The sequence below is a fragment of the Eulemur rufifrons genome, chromosome 21, assembly GCF_041146395.1.
Source record: "Eulemur rufifrons isolate Redbay chromosome 21, OSU_ERuf_1, whole genome shotgun sequence".
In the NCBI taxonomy this organism is placed as follows: Eukaryota; Metazoa; Chordata; class Mammalia; order Primates; family Lemuridae; genus Eulemur; species Eulemur rufifrons.
In genome coordinates, this window is record NC_091003.1 from 14,747,161 (window position 1) to 14,763,298 (window position 16,138).

General features: G+C 43.6%; 2 protein-coding genes across 5 annotated transcripts in view; one reads left to right on the forward strand and one right to left on the reverse strand.

The window, feature by feature from the left end:
• USP30 (ubiquitin specific peptidase 30) overlaps positions 1 to 10,503 on the forward strand; it is a 28,453-nt gene extending 17,950 nt beyond the window's left edge. For both annotated transcript variants that reach the window (XM_069496775.1, XM_069496776.1), the window contains exons 8-13: positions 4,038 to 4,097; positions 4,608 to 4,694; positions 5,340 to 5,420; positions 5,521 to 5,740; positions 7,623 to 7,743; positions 8,293 to 10,503. In XM_069496775.1, coding sequence (XP_069352876.1) covers positions 4,038 to 4,097; positions 4,608 to 4,694; positions 5,340 to 5,420; positions 5,521 to 5,740; positions 7,623 to 7,743; positions 8,293 to 8,557 — 834 coding nt within the window. In that variant the 3' untranslated portion in view covers positions 8,558 to 10,503. The remainder of the gene's footprint in view (positions 1 to 4,037; positions 4,098 to 4,607; positions 4,695 to 5,339; positions 5,421 to 5,520; positions 5,741 to 7,622; positions 7,744 to 8,292) is intronic.
• Positions 10,504 to 10,783: 280 nt separating this feature from the next.
• On the reverse strand, positions 10,784 to 14,231 carry ALKBH2 (alkB homolog 2, alpha-ketoglutarate dependent dioxygenase). 3 transcript variants are annotated; one of them, XM_069497129.1, is made up of 4 exons: positions 14,139 to 14,231; positions 13,246 to 13,526; positions 12,110 to 12,308; positions 10,784 to 11,107 (listed from the first exon to the last, which is right to left on the reverse strand). In XM_069497129.1, the coding sequence occupies exons 2-4, from the start codon at positions 13,523 to 13,525 to the stop codon at positions 10,801 to 10,803; spliced, it is 786 nt and encodes a 261-aa protein (XP_069353230.1). In that variant the 5' UTR covers position 13,526; positions 14,139 to 14,231; the 3' UTR covers positions 10,784 to 10,800. The 3 variants fall into 3 exon arrangements, with proteins under 3 accessions (XP_069353230.1, XP_069353229.1, XP_069353231.1); XM_069497128.1 differs by having other exon boundaries at positions 14,104 to 14,231; XM_069497130.1 differs by lacking the exon at positions 14,139 to 14,231 and having other exon boundaries at positions 13,246 to 13,698.
• Positions 14,232 to 16,138: the final 1,907 nt, after the last annotated feature.

Here is a 16,138-nt window from a genome sequence, read left to right on the forward strand (position 1 = left end):
GTGGACATTTAGCTTCCATATCTTGGCAATTGTGAATAGTGCTGCAATGAACATTGTGGTGTGGATGCCTCTTTGAGGTCCTGATTTCATTTCCTTTGGGTGTAGAACCAGAAGTAGAATTGCTGGATCATATGCTAGTTCTGTTTTTAACTTTTCGAGGAACCTCTGTGCTGTTTTCCATAATGGCTGCATCAGTTTACATCCCACCAACAGTGTAGAAGAGTTGCCTTTTCTCCACACCCTTGCCAACACTTGTTACCTGGTCTTTTTGATAATAGTCATCCTAACAGATGTGAGGTAATAGCTCCTTGTAGTTTTGATTTGCATTTCCCTGATGAGTAGTGATGTTGAGCACCTTTTCATATACTGTTGGCTATTTACATGCCTTTTTTGGATAAATGTCTGTTGAGTTCCTTTGCACATTTTTTAATTGTGTTATTTGGTTTTTTGCTGTTGACTTGTATGAGTTCTTATACATTTTGGATATTAACCCTCTATCAGCTACATGGTTTACAAATATTTTTTCATGTTCCATAGGTTGCCTTTTCATTTTGTTGATTATTTCTTTTGCTGTGTCATTGGGATTTTGATTGGCATTTACCCTGATGACTAATGCGTTGAATGTTTTTTTTAAAACAAACTTCACACAGTAAAATTTCTACATCCATCAGGATGATCATATTTTATTCTTTTAATCTGTTAACATGGTAAATTACAGTGATTGATTTTTCTAATGTTAAACCAGCCTTGCTTTTCTGGGATAAACCCCACTTGATTGTGATGTGTTATTCTCTTTATATATTACTGGATTTGATTTGCTAATATTTCCTAAAGGATATTAGTGTCTGTATTTATGAGAAATATTGGTCTTATGGTTTTTTTTCTCGTCATATTTTTGTCAGGTTTTGTTATAAGGATTATGTTAGCCTCATAAAATAAGCTGGAAAGTGTTCCCTCCTCTGTTTCCTGAAAGATTTTCTTTAATATTGATCTTATTTGTTTTTCTTAAATGTTTGCTATAATTTATTTCTTTCTTTAGTTCTATTTTTGCTGAATTTGTTAAAACTTTGTTATTGGTTATAAGCACATGTATTATGATGAGTTGACTCTTATTGTCATGATAAAATGTCCCTCTTCATCTCTGGTAAGACTCCTTGAAGTCTATTTGAATGATTCATTTTCATCTAACTAGTGTTTCTTTGGTATATCTCTATCTGTTCTCTTATTTTTAACCTATATTTGTGTTTTAAATGTGGCTTTTGTAGATAGCATATGATTGGGTCTTGCTTTTTTATCCAACTTGACAATCTGCCTTTTAATTGGAATGTTTAGTCCATTTACATTTAATGTAAGCATTTATATAATTGGATTTAGTTAGGTCTGCCATTTTATTTGTTTTCTATTTGCCTTATATATACTTTTTTATTCCTCTATTCCTCCATTCCTGGCTTCTTTTGGGTTAATCCAATAATTTTTAGTATTTAGTAACAAAGGTATTACCTTTGTTAACCGTTTAGCTGTATTTTTAACGTGTGTGTGTGTGTGTGTGTGATTAAATCATACAATTTTACCATATTGCAGTCTATTTAGAGTTAATATTATAATTCTTCATGTAAAATGCTGGAATGTTGCAAAAATACAGTTCTATTACCCTGTCCTTTGTACTATTTTTGTCATATATGGTACATCTACATACATTATAAACCCTACAATACTTCGATATAGTTTTTGCTTTAAATACTTGTGTGTGTTTTAAAGAAACTAAGAGAAAAACATGTTATATTACCTTTTTTGGTGTTCTTCAGTCTTTCCTATACATCCAAGTCCATTTGATATTTTTCCTCTACAGCCTAAAAAATCCCTTTAACATTTCTTGTAGGTCTACTGGTGGCAGATGCATTTAGATTTTATTTATATGAAAATTTTTTTGTTTTGCCTTCATTTTTGAAGTATAATTCTTGCTGGATATAGAATTTTGGGTTGACAGTGTTACTGTTATTTTGCTTTGATTTATTTTAAATTTGTCACTTTAAAGACATTGTTCTGTTGTCTGCTGGCTTTCATTTTTCAAAGTCAGTGTCTTTCATGTCATTTTTCTATATGTAAAGTGTCCTTTTTTTTCTGCTTACAAGATTTTCTCTTTATTTTTATCCATGCTGTGCATAGATACGGTTTTCTTAGTAGGTACTCTGCTTAGGACTTGCTGAGTTTCTTAAATCTTAACATTCACATTTTTCACCAAATTTGGAAAATTTTTGGCCATTATTTTTTCAAAAAAGATTTTATGCCCATTCTCTACTTGTTAGTCCACTTGATACCGTCCTACAGGTCACTGAGGTCTTCTTCATTTTTCTTCCATCTTTTTCCTCTGTGTTCTTCAAATTAAATTATTTATATTGACCTATCTTCAAGTTCACTCTTTTTCCATCGCCAGTCTCTGCCTGTCCAGCAAATATTTCATTTTAATTATTATTCTTTTTAGTTGTAGAATTTCCATTTCCTTCTTTTTAATCGTTTCCATTTCTCTGCTGAGATTCTCCATTTGTCCATTCACTGCAACTAAATATTTTCCTTTATGTCCTTGATCATATGTGTAACACATCTAGGAGGTCCTTGTATGCTAATTTCAACAGCTAGGTCATCTCTTTTTTACTTCACGTGGGTCACATTTTCCTCTTTCGTTATATTACATGTTTTGTAATTTTTTATTGCATACTTGTCATTGTAGTAGAGACTTTGGATTCCGTTATGTTTCTCTGAAGAAGATTAAGTTTGTTGTGGCAGGCAGTTAAGCTGGCTGGGGCTCAAACTCCAAACTGAAAATTTCTGCTCAGGTTTTTTAGCTTCCAGATGCTACTTTTTGCCAGGCCTTCTGGTGTCTTCCTGGTGCATGTGTGGTTCAGTGGTTAATCCTGGAATTGGCCAGAGTTCCTATGCAATTTTGAGGCTAGTTCTCTCTGTGGCTCCCTTCTTTCTGTGATTTCCCCTCGTCTCTACCAGTCCTGAACTTGGTCTTCTGACGCTGCTGCTTTTTGCTACCCAGCACTGCCAAGACTGGGCAAAAAAAGCACAAACATTCAAATCTCACCCATGGACTTCCAAGAGTCAACTTCTTTTTAATTTCTGCCTGCTTTTGGTAGCTTTCCAGTCATTCAAAAAGTTTCGTTTTGTTTTGGTCCAGATTTTACAATCGTTATCTCAAGGAGGGTTAGTCTAGACAAGCTGCTCTGCCATCACCAAAAGCAGGAACTCTCACTCTATCTTATCATCTGCCTTTTTGCAATTAATAATATACCACTAACATCTTTCAACATAATCATACATTCTTCTACTACATTATTTTTAATATCGTATTCTATTCTGTGGACATGCTATAATTTATTTACTCATTCCATAGAAGTTTCAACTACAGTCCTGTGCCACATAACAACGTTCAGGCAACAATGGACTGTGTATACATTGGTGGTCCCATAAGATTATAATCGCATGTTTGTACTGTACCTTTCTATGTTCAGTTATGTTTACATACACAGATACTAACCATTGTATCACAGTTGCCTACAGTATTCAGTACAGCAACATGCTATACATGTTTGTAGCCTAGGAGCAATAGACTATACCATCAAGGTTTGTATGACCTCTGTGATGGTCACACAATGACGGTATCACCCAAGACACATTTCTCAGGACATATTCCCGTTGTTAAGATACATATGACTGTATTCAGATTTTTGCTGTTATAAATAATGTTGATGAATATAGTTATGTCCATGGTTATTTCCTTAGGATAAAATCCCCAAATTGCTGGGTCAGGTCTGTAATCTTACAGTATTTCCAAGCTATCTTTTAGTATTATTGAGCCTCTTGTGTTTACAAGGTTGTTTTTAATAAAACTTGCCTGTAAGAACATTATGTTTTATTATGTTAATGTTGGACATCTAAACATGAAACTATCTCATAATCATATATCTTCCCATTTTTGAGGTTTCGAATCTAACCTGAGTCCTTTCTGGATTTTTTTGTAATTTTTTTTTTAGAGTCCTGTTCGATTTGATACTTTTGATAGCCTTTCACTAAGTATTCCAGCCGCCACATGGGTATGTACTGATCTGTGGTTTATTTTTGGTCTGTTCTGGAGATATTTCAACCCAAAAGGGCTTTGAGGCATTTTATGTGGTTCAGGTCCTATGTGTTATTCAGACACATGGTTGGCTGAACCCTGTCTTCACCTTAATGTGTGTTACCCACAGCCTGATTGTGGGGGAGGGGAAGGTGGGTGGTTTTTCTCTTGCTGCAGAAACTGTGGCTTTTTGAACACACACACACACACACACACACACACGCACCCCCTTCAAATTCAAACATATCTAAAACAGTGTGGAAGTCCATCATTTTCTGCAATTTTATGTCCTCATACTTTTGAATGTCAGTCATAGCGGTTGGGGGTGCGTTGAGCCCCACATTTGTTCAGGAAACATCCAGTTGTGTCTGTGAAACTTCATTGCCTGCCTACACCAGAACAAAGCTCTGGGATTCACGCTGCCATCTGTCAGTACTTTCCGAGTAGCTCTTCTGTGAATTGTAATGGTTTTCTTCTCGTGCTGTAGGGTCACCCGTTGACCCTGGACCACTGCCTTCACCACTTCATCTCGTCAGAATCAGTGCGGGATGTCGTATGTGACAACTGTACAAAGGTATGCATGGCACCCCAGACGTCATCTCCCAGCTGGCCTCTGTGTGTCCGTAAAGCGCCTCTCCCACCCCTGGCCCTGAGCTCTTCTGACTGTAGCCAATGGCTCCTTGCAGCCACCACCATTCTACCTAACTTCATTGGGAAATTGGCAGCCCGTGGACCAAATCTCTTTCCCAGATGAGTTTTGTTTCCTCTATGGAGTCTTTAAAGAAAGAATTTGAATGTCATGCTTTGAGATGGGACCTGCCCCCTCCAATGTGCTATAGTCCCCTCCAATCTCATTTGTCTCGTATCTTTTTACCTATGCCACCTGCCCGAACCGCTAAGTAATTGAATTTCACCCTCTGAATCAAGGGGAACTGTGTGTAACAGAATTTTTGAAGACAAAGGACAATATAGATTACATGCCAGTGTCAGAGTTTCAGTGTTGATTCTTCGTTTTCTCTTCTCTGTACTGTTATTGTTACTTAATGACTGAGAGGGATCAGGGAAAACAACCCACAAATAATCTGGCAGCTGAGTCCATTCCAGCAGGTAGCAATTAGTGCCAACTGAATGCAGCTGTAACACCACCCTGATTTGCAGCTCTCCATAGATGACCTATGTCAGGAATTGCTGCAGAGAAATGTTGTTTCTTTCATTTCAGATTGAAGCAAAGGGAACCTTGAGTGGGGAAAAGGTGGAACACCAGAGGACCACTTTTGTTAAACAGTTAAAACTAGGGAAGGTGAGCCCTCGCTACCCACCTTGTTGGCTTTGGTTTCGAGGACTGTGTGTGTCCTGCTCCTGAAATGACTCATTCTCTCCGGTTTCTCTCCCACCCGCAGCTCCCTCAGTGTCTCTGCATCCACCTGCAGCGGCTGAGCTGGTCCAGCCACGGCACGCCCCTGAAACGGCACGAGCACGTGCAGTTCAATGAATTCCTGATGATGGACATCTACAAGTACCACCTCCTGGGACACAAACCCAGTCAGCACAACGCTAAACTGAACGAGAACCCAGGGCCTGCGTTGGAACTGCAGGACGGGCCAGCAGCCCCCAAACCAGGTGCGTGCCGACGCATCAGGAATGTTCCGCACAGAGAAAAGCAGTTTGGCATCAGCCACCTTTGGGGTCTCCTGTGACATGAGTGCAAGGCTTGTACCATGGTTGCTTAAATTCTTGAGAATAGCAGGATTGGGGGTGGAAGAGGGAAGACTTCTTAAAAACAGGTTAGAATTACATAGTAATGAGATGTAGAGTTTTTAAAACTTTATTACAGATGAAAAAGTATAGGGAGAAAAGCCTCTGATTGCAGTCTGGCTCTCTGATCTTTTCACTAAGTGATAATTGGCTTATTATCCTTCCAGTGAATTGTTTTCCCCCCTGCCCCCATACACTCATCTCATTTATGCAGGAAATGAGGGAAGGACATGTCCTGGTGGAAGATCACTGAACATCTTATTTGGGTTGCCATGACTTCTTTATTGAACTATTTATCTAATTCCATTACTGTCCTCATCTGAGGTCAATCATTGAATTGGGTCCCAGTTAAGGCAGGCAGCTGTCATTGCCCCCAGTCTTATGAGGAAATTGAGGCTCCACACGGCTAAATGATTGGTCAAAGGCAGACAGCAAATGGCAGATATAGTGTTGGGGCAGGTTTTTAAAGGTATCTTAAGTGACACGTTGAGTTCTAGAGTTATAGTTGAGGAAAACCCACTCACTTTAAGGGCTCACCACCTACTTGCTGCTCCCAATTAAATGAGGATTGTCTTCCTGCACCCCCATACATTCCTGACCGAGTGTCCCTTACCCCTTTCGTTCTTGCTGTGACCACAGTAGCATGGCCTGGCAGGACGTCACTTCAGGGAGACTGTGTTTGGCTCCTTCTCGCCAGGTCATCAGATTAACATGGGGAATAGCAGAGGTAGGGAGCCAGCTCGGTCCTTGACCCTTATTTTAAAACAAGGACCTCTCCCAGCTACTTGGGAGGCTGAGGCAGGAGGATCACTTGAGCCCAGGAGTTCAAGACCAGCCTGGACAACATAGTGAGACCCCATCTCATTAAAAAAAAAAACAAACCAAAAAAAAAAAACACAACAACAAAAAAGACTTCTTCGCCCTAGCTTCCTCCTTCCTCCTCTCCTGGTCTGGGGTGCAGGTCCGCTATAGTTCAGAGCATGCTGGCTGTGGTTAAAGATGCCAACAGTGGCATCTTTCTATAACTATATAACTTCTATATAACTTTCTATAACTTCTATAACTACTTGTTATATGAAGGCCTCCAAATATGACATTTGAAAGGAAAAGACATATAAATATCACTTTAATTATTTTTTCTACACCCACAAACATTTATTAATTCTGTTACGTGTTGGTATTCTTAGAAGCTGACAGAAGGAAAGAAAAGAGAATGTTTAGATCAATGGTTCTCAACACAGAGCAGTTTTGCCTCCCAGGGGACATAGGACAATGTCTGCTGACACTTTTGGTTGTCAAAACTGTGGGGGGGGGGGTGCTGCTGGCATCTCCTGGGGAGAGGCTGGGGATGCTGCTGAACACCCTATAATGCACAGCACAATCCCCTACAACGAAGAAAATGATCCAGCCCACAATATTAATGATGCCAAGGTTAAGAAACCTTGGTTTAGCTCAAAAGCCAGTAAATTAGTGCTTCACTTTGATACATGTTGCTAGCAAACAGGGATGGGAACCTCAGAGATTCAGAGTTGTCAAGGCTATCGGTAGACCTGGAGCTAGATACACTTTTCCTATTTGAGATTAGGACAGTCAGGGACAAAAAGGTAGGAAATGTTCTGAATCAATATAATACAAAATGAAGTATTTCTCTGCTTTGTAGCCTTACTTTCCAAGGTGATCAAAACCATGTTTCGTTTACCCAGAGCCACCGCTAATTTTCATTAACTCTGACCTTTTTCGCCTGCAGTTCTGAATCAGCCAGGGGCCCCCAAAACACAGATTTTCATGAATGGCGCCTGCTCCCCGTCTTTATTGCCGTCCCTGCCAGCTCCAGTGCCCTTCCCGCTCCCGGTCGTCCCTGACTACAGGTGAAGCATGTCCTTCTCTTCGTTTCTCAAATTAGCTTTTCACAGAGATGAATGAAGGAAAATTTAGAGATTCATTTTTCTCTTTAATTTTAAGGTAGAATTTCACTATTGCACATTCTCATTTATTTTTGTCCAAAATAGAACTCACTTTAAAAATTATAAGAGCACATATTATTTACATATACACATGTGTATGTATGTATAAGGGATAGAGAAAAAAATTTTTAATTTCTTGGGATACCACCTAGAGAAAACCAATTAAATTTTTAGAATCATCCACTTAAAGTGTGTGTAGACACATACACACAATATACCTGTACATATGTACTGATGTGATACAAACATCCGTATAAATACAATATACATATACTTATAGAACAGACACCTTGCCATGCCAGTAAATATAGAATTGTATTACGATGTCATATGGTATTGTGTGCATGTGCCATTGCATCAGTCCCTTGTCGTTTCACATCTAGGATTCTGTTTCTGCCTGTAAAGCCTTTTTTTTCGCATTTGTAAACCGCTGGCCTTTGTTCTATCACTCAGCTCATCCACATACCTCTTCCGGCTGATGGCAGTCGTCGTCCACCACGGAGACATGCACTCTGGACACTTTGTCACTTACCGACGGTCCCCGCCTTCGGCCAAGAACCCTCTCTCAACCAGCAACCAGTGGCTGTGGGTCTCCGATGACGCCGTCCGCAAGGCCAGCTTGCAGGAGGTCCTGTCGTCCAGCGCGTACCTGCTGTTCTATGAGCGCGTCCTCTCCAGGATGCAACACCAGGGTCAGGAGTACAAGTCCGAAGAATGACTGTGCCCCAGCCCCTAAGCTAGAGCCGACGGCACTGTCAAAACTGCCCAGGACAAAAGCAGAACTGTGCTGTGTGCGCGCAAGCAGCCCCAGTAGAGCCCTTCAGCTTTCCGGTGTGTTCTAAGAGCAGGCTCCACCCGGGAGCCAGCGGCCCCGACTCATACCAAATCAGGCTCCCTGAACAGCTCTGCTGGTTGTGCTGGGAGGTGCATCGTGTTGGAAAGCATTATGTCTGCAGCGTCTTTTTATTCATCTGATCCAGGTAATTACAAGAAAGCAGATTCCGGAAGCCACCTTTTCCACCTTGTGATATGTCAGGTGTTCTCAGAGGGGAGTTACCTTTGTCTAATCCTCTGACGTTTCCGCATAGATTTCTTATTTTTAATAAGCAGGCCCATAAAAACTGTTGACAAGAATTAGTGAAATTATTAAAGGCAACAATTTAGAAGAAAAAGTGCCTTTCACTTTTGATTGCTTTGGTAGCACATGCACTCTGAAATGATCCTTCCAAGTTACTCAAAGGGTAGCAAAGGAGCAGTTAAGACGCCTAAAGAACACCTCTTCTCCCTTTTTTGTATGCCTTTTCTAATCTTTGGATTCTTTCTATGTCGTAAAGGCTCATCTGCCAAATCTTTCCCCTGGGGAAATTCTTTCACTACTTTGTCAGTTGTAAGTAAATGCTTACTTGTTGCTATTATCTTTTGTATACTGGGCTAAAAGATGTAATGATAGAACATTATAAAACTATGTGACTAGCCAGAATTGAGCAGTATCCACGCAGCACCTATGATTCCTCCGCTCTGTAGAAAACTATTATACAAGGATATCATCTATTTATTGCCCGTGCAGAGCTCTTAAGCTTTACGAGTAGGAGCTTTGGGCTGTGTAAAAAGACAATCGCTGCCTTGAGTTGAAAGCTGGTTTAGGAAGGAAGGGCACTGACGTCTTCTGGACCTCAGTTTCCTCATTTGTAAAGGGAAAGGTTAGACTCGATGACCTCCAAAATCCAGCCCTTTGCACAAAAAGAAAGCAGCTTCGGACTTTAAAACACATAACTACAGCTGACATCTAGTATTGTCATTTTGTTGTAGGTCCATATTCTAAATTTATTCATCATTTCCAGTAGCCTAACAGAGAGTACGCTGAGCATCTTCCTCCCTCGTGAATGTAACCCAGGGCCGAAGGAATTTGGATGACCCAGTAGTTGCCTATGTTTTAGCTAGGTTTTTAATTCTAAAAGAAAAAGGATACCAAATTCAAACTCAGTAAGATTCGGAATCAGATCTTTCCAAAAGGTCACCCGAGGTAAGGCTGAGATCTGTGCTTCCTGTGCTGGGGGTGAGCTGGTGGGCACTGCCTGACAGTGCCTGGCGTCAGCTCCAAGTGCAAGAAGCCCAGGTGATCGCCACTCCACAGGGCCCAGGGCGCATCCCGAGGGACTCAGTAACTCTCGCTCCCGATAGAATATACTGTGAAGGTTCTCCAGGCCACGGGCATCGGTGTGAAAGGAGCAGCTTGAACTGTCTGACCCAGTCATCGCTGACCCGCTCAGACCTTGGCTTTGATGCTGAAATAAACACCTGTTTTACCCGAGGCTGGTGGAAAACGCCCTATTGTGCGACCTTAACGTGCACTGCAACGTTGTAGCTCCGAGTAATTGCTGTTGTGCCACTGCCTCCTCTCTGAAATCTGCCATTAAAGAGATACATGAAAGGGGATAAAAGCCTTTGAACCTGTGGCTGGAAGCAGATCTTTCTCTGGCCAGAGGCCGGGGTTTGAGCCAAGATGGTAAATGTGAAAAGTATCTGTGCAAAGTCTCTCAGCCTGACTTCTTAAAGCTGACTTCCTCATTTTGTAAATTATTAGGCATTCAGTAGCAGCCAAATAATCTGATTTCCAGTATTTAAATTATTTACAAAGTAAGCTTCTTTTTGAGAAAACCTAAGTTAGACGAGTAGTTTATGCCATGATAACTGCTGATTTATGTATTTGCTAAAGGTACTTTTGTATCTGCTGTGTATTATAGCAATAAAAGAATCATTTTGTTAGGAAAAAAATCAACTGGTATTCTTGCATAATTTACTGATTTGATACCAACATCCTCTTTCTGAATTCTGCATTGTTATGTAACAAGCCCTACGCTCTGGTTAAACCTTTTCTGTGTTCCCTGTTGGTAAAGGAAATGCCAGCTCCCTCGTAGAAAGGGAAAGAGAAAACTGAAGTACTAACCATTAAAAACATTTTTATTTCTTAGTAGGCAGGATTTTACGAAAAGTCAGATTGACCCGTGGAGCCAGAATCTTCTTTCGGACGGGAAGACTGTGATACCAGTGAGTGTTGGTCGGGTGGTTCATCATAAGTAAACTTCCGTGGGCCAGCTGCAGCCTGACCACCTCCACCCTGCGGGAGGGCTTTTTCCCTCGAGAATCCTTATGCCGGAAGAAGAAGTCTCTGCAGGCACCAAAGGAGACAGAGGCAATGGGGCTCCCAGGGGTCAGTTCCCTCTCGTCATCTCGGTGCTCCCCAATGTGGTCACAGCCGTCCTTGTACCTGCCGCGAGAGAACGAGCACAGCTCATAAAAGCGACCCTGTCCCGAAACTCGCCAATGCTGCAGACTCCTTGTTTTCTTACGGTGTGAGACGGCTGTCCCTGCTGTGGTTCTGCAAGGGCTCGGGGTCCTTAGCTGCTTCTGTAGATGAGTCGACCCTGAAAGCATCTTCACTGTTACCTAGTCCTATTTGTTCATGTGCTTTAAAACTAACACCAAAAGCCAAAATCATGACTTTCCCTGCTTCGCATATGTAAACCATGATCACATAAAATGATTTCTCCCTTCACTTAGAATAAAGTCCACAGTCCTTGTGCATCCTGGCCCCTGCCCACCTGAGCTCCTCTCATACCCTTTTGGCCCTCCTGACTGCTTTCTGGCCATGGCAGCAGGATTTCTGCTCCACAGCCCTCCGAGCTCCCTCTGCTCTTCCTCCAGATGTCTGTGGCTCCTGCCCTCCCTTTTGTTATCATTGTGCTCAAGTGTCACTGCCTCAGGGGCCCTCCTCTAACCGTTACCCTGTACCCAGGGTTCTCAAACAGGGTGATTCGGCCCCCAGGGGACAGACGCTAGGGATGGACGGACTCCTGGCATCTAGTGGGTAGAGGCCAGGATGTGCTCAGCGTTCTACAATGCACAAGGCAGCCCCCACAACAAAGAATGATGTGGCCCAAAACATCAGTAATGCTGCCGCCGAGAAACCGGGCCCTAGACCCAAACCCCTTCCTCTCGGCCATTCTCAGTCAAATCGGCCTGTTTAATGTTCTTCGGGGCAGTTCTCCCTGTCCGAAATTATCTTGTTCAGCAGTTAATCACCTCTCACTTCCTGCTGCAGCACGAGCTCCAAGAAAACTGACTTTGCTGGTGCCACGATGACACCCCTCATGCACCAAAGAATGATGCGTTGTACAAAGGAACAAAACAGGGTGGGGTTCTGAACTCTTCCTTTTGGAGGACACAGAAGTTTTATAAAATTTAGTCCACTAAACAGGTATGGCGTCACCTGTTGACAAGCACGAAGTTGAAAGTCTGTCCAGTCACCCCAGAGACACGATCCCGGACACGCTCTAGCACTGGGATCCACGGCTTTGGAGACAGCGTAAGGCCTGAAAACGTGTAGGTCAGCCCAGCGTCGCCATACGTCGCCTGCTTCCTTGGCACGTTGTGCCACTTCCCGAACACCTGGACGCGGGCCAGCGCACCTGTGCAGATGACACAAGGCAGTTCCATCTCTCGAGTCCCCCAGAGATCCAGGCAGGTGAGTGCCCAACACGCACACTCCCTGGGTATTCAGGATCGGAAGGGAAGTAAAACAGAAATAACATTTCCTTGTGTCATTCAGTGTAATTCAGTGCCCTGCCGAGGACCCCCTCCTCAAAAATTATTGTGGCTTGCCCCCAGTTTTTTTCCTTCAGATTTCATGAAAATGTTGACTGCCCCAAATTTTCAAGAACAGTGACTCCTGTCCTACGCTTAGAGAAACACAGTCCTAGGCTGTTTTTTAATTAAATATTGTAACTTAATTGCCTTAACTACAATAGGCACAGAGCTCAGGCCATAGGATGGGGTCTCCTGTGGGTTTTTCTACACCTTCCCAAGTGCCTGACCAGATCCCTGCGTACTCATCACAGGGTAGAGCAGTTCTCAAAGTGCGGTCCCCCAGCCAGCAGCATCAAGTCCTGCAGAGGACATTGAGAACCACAGGTGTAGAAGAATTACATGGTTATTTGCCATCTCTCCTACGAGACCAGTGATTCTCAACCCTGGTTGCACACTAGAATCACCTGGAAGCTTTTTAAAAAACCCTGATGCCCACCTCCTAGCTATTCTGATTCAACTGGTAGAACCCATCATGTTTTTTGTTTTTAACTTTCCCAGGTGGTGCCGATCAGTAGCCAGGTGGAAATTCACTTTAGCCAGCTGTCAGCTCCTAGGAGACAGGCAAGCCTGTATTTTTCAAGTTTGTATCCCAAACACCTAAACAAGGTGCTTGGGCCAGAGGTGCCCAGAGAACATTTGTTGAATCCATTAGTGAACCCATCCGTGATCAGTGGCTCCTGAGTTCAGATTTCTCCAAACATAAGATCATCAGTTTTATCAAACAAGCCTTCCAACACACACACACAGTGCTCTGCTTACCTGTAAAATATTCCACTTCTTTCTCTAACTCCCGGAGAATCTCGTCCGCCTCGGCTTTGCCAAACAGGACGGTGTAACTGCAGTCCAGGCCCTCCGCCCGAATGTGCCGCCAGCTAGGGCCTTCCGGGTGGACGCCACTCCCCGGGGTCTCTCTCCTGGGCCTCTTCCTTGCGCTTTCCTCATCTTCTCCCAACAGGGCTGGCACCTCTTCGGTCTGCTCTTGCTCCTCCCCTTTTCCCAAGAGGCCCCCTGGAGCCCCCTTCACCAGGAATCTGTCCATCCTGCCTCCCCACGGGAAAGAAATGGATGTCGTTGGCAAGGCAAAGAGAACATCGCTCTGGTTTTGCCCCCAGTGCAAAAATCTGTTCGTCAAAGTGGTTCCACAGCAACATCCCTAAGTTACCATTTTAAAAATTAAATCCATGTCCTCGAAAGGAATTAGAGGACAGTAAAGCTGGGGGGGGACTCCCCCACCCACCCCGGGACAATCTGGTCCAATGACTCCCACACCTGGCTGTGCATCACAATCTGCTGGCGAGCTTGCAAAAACCCAGATGCCTCCGCTCCACGCCCAAATTTCTGAATTTTGAAAGAACTCTCCCCTGGGAATTCACATGCGCCCCGCCCCCCCCCAACCAAATTTGGAAACTACAAGCCAAGCCCTCGTTTTACAAATGGGGAAACTGACGCCCAGAAGGGGGAATGGGTTTGCCCAAGAAGCCCAGAAAAGTCACCCAGAAAAGCACGCTGTCTCCTGCCCACCCCGTTAATGGGGAGCGATAACTGACCGCCCGCCCCGCCCCCCGCCAGTATTAAAACAGGTAGGTAGAGTGTACTCAAATGGATACGATTCAGCACCTAAATGCAAACCAATTAAACAAGGGCAAACACACTCAATTCTGGCAGTAAGAATTGTAGCACGTGCGTGGGTTGAGGGTGGCGAGGGTTGTCTTTAGCATCTCAGACTGCAGGGGCGCAGCTGTGAGTCCTCCGAACACCCTACAAGGGGCCTGGGAAGGGGGCGGGAAAAACACGCAGATCTGCTTCCGCGTCGACTTCCGCTGCATGCTGGGACGGGCGGGCACGTTTGCAAAACAGGCAGTCGGCGGTCTGCTGGCGCCACCTGCTGGCTCCCTCGATGCGTTGCAAGCATTGTAGTGTTCCAGTTTAGCATTTGTTCTGTAAATGTCAAGGATACTCTGTGGTTTGAGAACTATTATTTGGTGTCACTTCTCACTGAAGGTTATCTTGGTGTCCAGACAGGGTGCTGGGGAACCGCATATTGTCGCCGGTGGTAACACGAGTTCTGCAGTCAGACCCCGTGGTTTTTGTTTCTGACTTCTCCACTGTAGCTGTGTGGGCTCTCAGAGGTCACTTAACCTCTCTGGGCTTGAATTGCCTCATCCGGAAAGTGGGGGGACTCCAACACCTATGTCATGAGAGTGCTGTGAAGATTAAATGACAGGACGTGCAAGAAGTGCTACTGTGCTCCAAATGAATGTGAGTTTCGATTGTTGCTAAGAGTTACTTACTTTCTATCTCCCCACATTGGAACGAAACTCCCAGGAGATAGGGGGATTTGTTTTGAAGCTTCTCAGTGCACAGTAATGCACATTTTGACAAATGTACAATATTGTATGACCACTACCACAATCAAGATCTAGAACAGTTCCATCACCCATAAAATTCCCTCAGCCTACTAGTTAACTGTCCCCCTCACCCAGCCTCAGCAACCTATAGCCTTGCCTTTTCCAGAATTTCATATAAGTAGAATCATACAATATATAGCCGTTGTGTCTGACTTCTTTCACTTAAGCACACTGCTTTGAAGATACATATTTTTTGTATCAGCTGTTTGTTCCTTTTTACCGTTGGGTAGTATTCCATCCTATGGATCCACCCAGTAGCCAGTACCACGCGCCAGTGGGGCTTTTGGATTGTTTCCAGTTTTGAGCAATTGTGAGTAAAATCGCTATAAACATTCAGGTACAAGCTTTTGTGTGAATACAGCTTCTCATTTCACTTGGGTAAATGCCTAGGAATGGGATTGCTGGGTCACGTGGTAAGTGCATGTTGATACGAAACAGCTGAACTGTTTTTCAAACTGTCTGTAAAGGCAAATGATTTTCAATTAAGAGCCTCTCTCCCTTTTTGCACTTCTGCTCCTTGTCCTAGGCACTGGGACACACCAGCCACCAGAAAGATAACGCTCCGCCCCCGCCCAAGTGACACTTTGGAGACAGAGACAAACAAGGAAAGAATCAAGAAGAGAATTTTATACAGGATAACAGCTATAAATAGAGCAATGAGCTAGAAAGTGGGTCAGTAGGAGAAGGCCTTTCAGGGAAGGACCCCAAGCCAAGGCCTGATGGGGGACAGTGTGTGCAAGTGTGTGAAGCGGGGCACAAGCTGGGTGTGTCCAGCAAATGCACTGGAAGTTGGATTCAGTAGTGGAGAAGGAAGATTTGGTCAGAGAAGGAAGCAGCCTTACAGGCTGGGTAGGAAGCTGGGGTTTTATTCTAATCTATTTTATTTGGAAACCACAGAAGGGTTTTAAACCGATTGTCCTGATGTAAAAAGATCCTGTTACCAAAAGCTCGGCCACTTGTCCATGAGGCCCAATCAGAAGAATAAGGACAAGTGATTTGAGGAGGAAAGAAAGAGACATTTTTTATTACTTTGCCAGCAAAGGAGGAGGAGGGGGACTCCTGTCTGAAATGCCTCCGTCCTCATAACAAGCAAAAATACAGAGCTTTTAAAAGACGGGTTCTCAGCTTCAAGCAACTACAGTGCAACTATAGTTGATGATTCTGATGGTCCCATCTCAGCTGAAGACCAGCCCCTGACCTCCACCCTTTACCAGGTAGGGGCTGGGCCGTCTCTTGTTGCACAA